Consider the following 7,500-nt stretch of genomic DNA (forward strand, 5'->3'; position numbering starts at 1 on the left):
TCCTCCTTGTCTTCCTCCTCTCCTCGTCCTCCTTCTCCTCTCCTCGTCCTCCTCTCCTTTTCCTCCTCCTGTCCTCTCCTCTTTCTCCCAATATGCTCCCTGCCCCCTGTGCTCCTCTCCTCTTCCTCTTCCTCCTCATACCAAAGGAGTGATAACAATGAAAAAAATAACAACAGCAGTAAGAATAGTATACAGTATATACCGTATAGGTCTTAACTGTATATTCTAATGTAATATAATGTAGTGTATTGCGATGTTATCATGTCTTGCCCCCCTCCCCCACCCCACCCCCTCTTTCTGCAGGTGTTGATGGCTCATGTTTAATTCCAATGTAATGTAATATAAAGTAATGATATGTAATGCAATCTATTCTAATCTAATCCAATGCAATCTATTCTATTTGTTTCTTGTCCCCTGCCTCTCTCTCTTGCTCTTGCTCTTGCTCTCGCTCTCTCTCTCTCTCTCTCTCTCTCTCTCTCTCTCTCTCTCTCTCTCTCTCTCTCTCTCTCTCTCTCTCTCTCTCTCTGCAGGTTTTGAAGACTCGTCTGACGTTACGCAGGACCGGCCAGTACTCGGGCGTGACGGACTGTGCCAGACAGATCCTTGAGAAGGAAGGAATACGCGCCTTCTATAAGGGATACGTGCCCAACATGCTGGGGATCATACCTTATGCCGGCATAGACCTAGCTGTATACGAGGTGTGTGTGTGTGTTCATGCATTTCTGTGTGTGTGTGTGTGTGTGTGTGTGTGTGTGTGTGTGTGTGTGTGTGTGTGTGTGTGTGTGTGTGTGTGTGTGTGTGTGCATTTGTTTGTGTGTGTCTGTGTGTGGTGTTGGGAATCAGTGTGTGTGTGTGTGTGTGTGTGTGTGTGTGTGTGTGTGTGTGTGTGTGTGTGTGTGTGTGTGTGTGTGTGTGTGTGTGTGTGTGTGTGGTGTTGGGAATCATACCGTGTGTGTGTGTGCTGGGCATCATATCATATGCTGGCATTGACCTCGTCGCCTACAAGGAGTGTGTGCGTGTGTGAATGACATATTTGAAAAAGTGTTACCATGCATTACAAAAGTAATACAATTCACCAACACTGTTCTGTTTTTGCTCGAATCTGTTTCACTATGAGGAGTGTGTGTGTGTGTGTGTGTGTGTGTGTGTGTGTGTGTGTGTGTGTGTGTGTGTGATGTTGGGCATCATACCGTACGCTAGTATTAACCTCGCTGGGTAACACTTCCAATTAACAGTAAAGTAGCTACAACCTAATACTTAAGTAAGGGTTAATAACCATTACTTAATGCCACATTAGACACATATTAATTGTTATTAATGCATATGTTGAACATTAGTAAGCAGTTACTTAACTATTAGATAACTATTACATTGTGTTACAAGTTAATAGCATATTATTATTTAACTAATAGATAAGTAAGGGCACAGTTAATAGTTAAGTAGCTATCAGGTCATACTTAACTAAGGACCAAAATTAACACTTACATAATACAAAAGTAAGGCATAACTAATGGTTAATTAATACTTAAATATTGGGTTTTGGGACCCTTATATTAGAGTTGGCTGAGGATGACTAATGGTTAATTAATAGATAGATATTGTTGTTTGGGACCCTTATATTAGAGTTGGCTGCGGATAACTAATGGTTAATTAATCGATAGATATTGGTGTTTGGGACCCTTATATTAGAGTTGGCTGAGCATACCTAATAGTTAATTAATTAATCTACTGTGACATCTAGTTTTCAGCCGTTCAAATCACTGTAATAGTGGCAACAGGAGCCATTATATAGCAAGGATTAGACGTACACTTCTCAATGATGGTGGGGTGATGAGATGTAATTTTTTCATGTACCACTTATTAGTTTTAATGGTAAAAACCCTGCAATAAATGCAGAACATTATGAAGAGTAATAGTTTTGAAGCGAGACTAAACCATTCCTCTGTGATAATTAGGTTAATGTTTGAGAATATTAGCTCCAAGAAGAGCAGTGCATGATGGGTACCCAATCTACAGACAACAATATTTCGGTATTATTTAATCATTAGATATGCCTTGCTTTTGTATTAAGTAAGTGTTAATTAAGGTCCTTAGTTAAGTATGACCTAATAGCTAATTAACTATTAACTGTACCTAATCTAATGATTAAATAATACCGAAATATTGTTTTCTGTAGATTGCGTACCCATCATGCACTGCACTTCTTGGAGCTAATATTCTCAAACATTAACTTAATTATCACAAAGGAATGGTTTAGTTTTGCTTCAAAACTATTACTCTTCATAATGTTCTGCATTTATTGTAGGGTTTTTACCATTACAATTAATAAATGGTACATGAAAAAATTACATCTCATCACCCCACCATCATTGAGAAGTGTACGTCCAATCCTTGCTATATAATGGCTCCTGTTGCAACTATTACAGTGATTTGAACGAGTGAAAACTAGATGTCACAGTAGATTAATTAATTAACTATTAGGTATGCTCAGCCAACTCTATTATAAGGGTCCCAAACACCAATATCTATCGATTAATTAACCATTAGTTATCCGCAGCCAACTCTAATATAAGGGTCCCAAACAACAACATCTATCTATTAATTAACCATTAGTTATCCTCAGCCAACTCTAATATAAGGGTCCCAAAACTCAATATTTAAGTATTAATTAACCATTAGTTATGCCTTCCTTTTGTATTAAGTAAGTGTTAATTTTGGTCCTTAGTTAAGTATGACCTGATAGCTACTTAACTATTAACTGTGCCCTTACTTATCTATTAGTTAAATAATAATATGCTATTAACTTGTAACACAAGGTAATAGTTATCTAATAGTTAAGTAACTGCTTGCTAATGCATTAATAACAATTAATACGTGTCTAATGTGGCATTAAGTAATGATTATTAACCCTTACTTAAGTATTAGGTTGTAGCTACTTTACTGTTAATTATGGCCCCTTATTTGGAAGTGTTACCCTCGCTGTGTTGTGCGTGTGTGCGTGCACGTGTGCACAGGGCAGACATCCCAAGTGTTCCTGATATTGGCTCCCCGAGTCAGATAAAATATCCCTGATTTTAGTGCAAGTTAGCAGGGTTTTTTTAATTACAATGCGGGGCAGAGAAAGATAGCCTAATGACTCGTGTGTGGGGCATACATAGAATGCAAAAGTCCCAGGAAAATTAGGCAAGTGTTAGACTGGACGATAGAAAGGACATGAACAAATGTTTAAAGGAGAACTACACTTTTTTGAACATTAAAGGGGTATGCCACTATTTTGGGGCTTAATACAGTTCAAATCGTCGGCTGGGGTTTATAAAGGTGGTAAAGTGTCTTATTTTTCATGTAAGCCGTTGTCTTGCTTTAAGACAAGTTAAAAGAGGGAGCATGACGCTAAGCTAGTGAAAGTCAATGGATCCGTGTAGCATGCTTCTGGCAAATAAAAAATTACAGAAGCCATATTTCGCCTTGAAACTTGTTAGGGACTGCTAGTGAACACCCCTAACCACTTTGTGAGCTGTTGTTTATTTCCAGAATTCATGCTGCCCATTCACTAATGTTACCTTTTTCATGAATACTTACCACCAGCATCAATTTCTTGTATTCATTATGACTGGAAAAATTGCACTTTTCATTCATGAAAAGGGGGGATCTTCTCCATGGTCCGCTAGACCATGAACATATTTGTTTATTACTTAGTAAACTTTCATGTAAAGATCAAAGTTGGCAATAGGCAGCTGCAGTTTCAATGAGCAGCATAGTTGCAGTAACTTTTTTGACCATTTCTTGCACAGTGTCCCTTTAAGGTAATTATAAGAACAGAGTTGCTGGTGCCCATAGACAGCCATTCTAAAGCTGGTTGAGATCAAATCCAAATCAGCCAAATAACAGAGACTGCAGCAAACATGAAATAAACGGTAAGGGGGACTCTAAAACATTGCAGACCACTCAGAAAATGGCCTTAATGGTCAAAAAGTGGAGTTCTCCTTTAAACACTAATGCTGTTTTGTTTGTCGGGGGTGTCGAGGGTCGATAAGCATCTCCCTGAAATTCGTTTTTGGAACTTGGGATGTCTGGCAGGGGAAGTGCAGAGATGTGCAAGTTGTTCAAACTGAACTGCATAGAAAGTTAGCTATTTGCAGAGAGTGTAATTCATAGGCTACTAGAGAGAGAGAGAGAGAGAGAGAGAGAGAGAGAGAGAGAGAGAGAGAGAGAGAGAAGAGAGAGAGAGAGAGAGAGAGAGAGAGAGAGAGAGAGAGAGAGAGAGAGAATGATTTGATTTGTTGGAGCAGGTTGTGAATCACACACCTCTATCTGTCTCCCCTACACACACACACACACACACACACACACACACACACACACACACACACACACACACACACACACACACACACACACACACACACACACACACACACACACACACCAGTAGCAGCCATTTACCACACTGATGTAGTGGGTTGGATCTACTGTACATCAGTTTGTTGCCATTTGGTGCCTAAGCCAAAGTAATTTTAGGCTGTGTGTGTGCATGTGTGTGTACATTAATGGCTACTGCTTATGGAGTGTGCACGTGCACACGCTTGTATCTGTGCTTGAGTATATCTTTTAGTCTTGTCATCCTGTGTGTGTGTGTGTGTGTGTGTGTGCGTGCGTGCGTGCGTGCGTGCGTGCGTGCGTGCGTGCGTGCGTGCGTGCGTGCGTGTGTGTGTAACTGCTGGCTCGCTCGATCCCTGCTGAAGGGAATTGCGTGTAAAACAATGAATTATGGGTAAAATGGGATTGCTGGCAGATCATAAATCCGAAGGCAGATGTACTTTGCTCCAAATCCCCAAATGTTTACATTCTGTGTGTGTGTGTGTGTGTGTGTGTGTGTGTGTGTGTGTGTGTGTGTGTGTGTGTGTGTGTGTGTGTGTGTGTGTGTGTGTGTGTATGCGCGTGTGTGTATGCGCGTGTGTGTATGCGCGTGTGTGTATGCGCGTGTGTGTATGCGTGTGTGTGTGTGCGTGTGTGTGTGTGCGTGTGTGTGTGTGCGTGTGTGTGTGTGTGCGTGCGTGTGTGTGTGTGTGTGTGTGTGTGTGTGTGTGTGTGAAGACGGTCGGATGACCGAAACGTTGTGTTAAAGTTTGTTGGTGGAATGGACAGTGTGCAGGATTTCTTCACACTTGACTGGCAACCCCACTGGGATAATATCCTGTCCAACTACAGAGGTCTGCAAACGCGTCTTTGTTGAACTATGCCAGATATACCACCAAGAATTCAATTTCCTTGAAAGCTCCGGGAAATTTTCTAAAGGCCAAATTCTGACAGTCAACAGGATGACAGAGACGGATTGGATGGTGCGTTCTACACTGCTTTTCACAACAGTGTGCGTGTGCAAAGACAATCCTGTCTAAAATCCCTCAGTAGCCTACACGTTTTACAGCGTGGAAAAAGCAATGCAATGAAAATAAAACAATGAAATGAGTGCAATGAGTTTCTTCTTGTTTTGTAGCATAGCCTAAGTTGTCTGTTCGTGCAAAACTTCGTGCTGCCTACAGGTTGTGATTAGGTTAATCGCATGATTCGCTGTTCCGAGGCTGTTTTAAGCGTTGCATGAACTGACGGTTATGAGGAAAAGAGTGGGCGCACAAGCGCTAGAAAACTACGGAGCTCGAGGGTGACAGACAGCTCGTATTTTCAAGGAACTTCAATTCTGGCATCTGGCATACAATCTAATGGCAGGTGGCTTGATAAGCAAGACCCTCTGTCTCTCTCTCAAGAGGGGCTGTGGCTCGTCGGACAGGGTCGTGGGTAAAATTAGGCTACAGGACCAACAGTGTTTTTTGATAATGTGAAAAATCCAGGATATTTCCGGGAAAAATGTCAAATCGGGAAGAAATTGGGAAATGAGTCAAAATTAGGGAGTTTCCCGGGAAATTAGGGATGGTTGACAGGTATGCTGTGCTCCCACTCCTTTGCCATCACACACCATCAGCACACCACAACCTGCACCAGCACAAAGCTTTACACGAGCCCCAGACAACTTTAGTGACAAAACAACATATTTCTTTCTTTTTCCACGCGGTACATGCTCCTTTTAAAACGTGCGCTGCAGGGGTGGGGATTTCGGACAGGACTGGCCTGGCACGCGGACAGTTGTGAAAAGCAGAACACACCATCCGATCTGTCACTCTCCCTAGACTGTCAGGATTTCGCCAATTGAAAATTTGCAGAGTTTTGGCTTAAAATATGGGGATTTTCCTCATTTTTGGTAGCTCAAAGTTGACAGAATCGGTACAGGTACTCCTTAGACCTTACTATTTTCAAAAAGTACGCGGGCCACTTCAAATTCAAGATGGCTGCCCATTTTCCAAGAGGGCCGCCATACAGATATGAATTAGCAACTGAAACAACGGTTCAAATGGTCATACAAGCACCGAAATCGTCATAGATAGGGACACACATCTGTTGAAAAGGCATGCAGGCCACTTGAAATCCAAGATGGCCGCCCATTTTCCTAGGTGCCCACCATAAGTGTAAGGTGACTGACACATTTGATAAAATAGTGATACAAGCATCAAACTTGGTACAAATACTCCATGACACGACAAAATTATGTAAGTCAAAAGATGGCTGCTCATTTTCCAAAATGGCCGCCACAATTTTCTGGACAGCCCTTCCACCCACTGCACATTTACCAACAGCTGACACAATGTGAATGGCATTCATAATAGCATGAAAGGTATGATCTGATCTTCTGACCTGCAGATCGCTATAGCTGCCAGTGTGAGTATTGGGACATTTTAAAATTCCTATACTTTTAGACAACAAGATCATCTAAATTCATCAAAGGGATTATGGTAATCTCTCAAATGTCCTCAAATCAGAGATTGTGAAAATGTCTCCATTAATAAGAAGCAAGGGTAGCCATCTTGGATTATACATGGCCTTGTCATGTTTAAAGTAGGCTATTTTTTTCAAAAAGGATAATGTCTAAGGAGTATTTGTGCCGAGTTTGGTGCTTCTATCACAATTTAAACGTTTTTCAGTTATGGAACTTCTGCAGTAGGTGAATGGGTGGCCATCTTGAATTTCCATACACCTTAACAACAGAGTTGTGTCTGAAGAGTATTTGTAACACGTTTGGTGCTCACATCACTATTTGAACAATTGCTCTAGTATCTCCTGCAGTATTCCCACAGGACTTTCTGGCAGCCATCTTGGAAAATGGGCGGCCATCTTGAATTTCAAGTGACAGGCATGCTTTTTCAAATTAGTTAAGTCTAAGGAGTATTTGTACCAATTTTGGTGCTTGTATCATTATTTGAACAATTGTTTTATTTTCCTATGACACATCTGAACGGTGGCCATCTTGGAAAATGAATCATCTTGGAAAAGTCACCTGCATGCTTTATCAAAAGAGGTACATCTAAGGAGTATCCGTGCCAAGTTTGGTGTTTGTATCACAAATTGTTTCCGTTGCCAATTTATATCTGTATGGCGGCCATATTGGAAAAT

At 41.2% G+C, this 7,500-nt stretch overlaps 1 protein-coding gene across 3 annotated transcripts in view; it reads left to right on the forward strand.

The window, feature by feature from the left end:
• Positions 1 to 7,500, forward strand: part of LOC134454368 (mitochondrial adenyl nucleotide antiporter SLC25A23-like) — a 38,248-nt gene that overhangs the window by 21,072 nt on the left and 9,676 nt on the right. For all 3 annotated transcript variants that reach the window (XM_063205334.1, XM_063205326.1, XM_063205344.1), the window contains exon 8: positions 531 to 698. In XM_063205334.1, coding sequence (XP_063061404.1) covers positions 531 to 698 — 168 coding nt within the window. The remainder of the gene's footprint in view (positions 1 to 530; positions 699 to 7,500) is intronic.

Source organism: Engraulis encrasicolus, chromosome 1, assembly GCF_034702125.1.
Source record: "Engraulis encrasicolus isolate BLACKSEA-1 chromosome 1, IST_EnEncr_1.0, whole genome shotgun sequence".
In the NCBI taxonomy this organism is placed as follows: domain Eukaryota; kingdom Metazoa; phylum Chordata; class Actinopteri; order Clupeiformes; family Engraulidae; genus Engraulis; species Engraulis encrasicolus.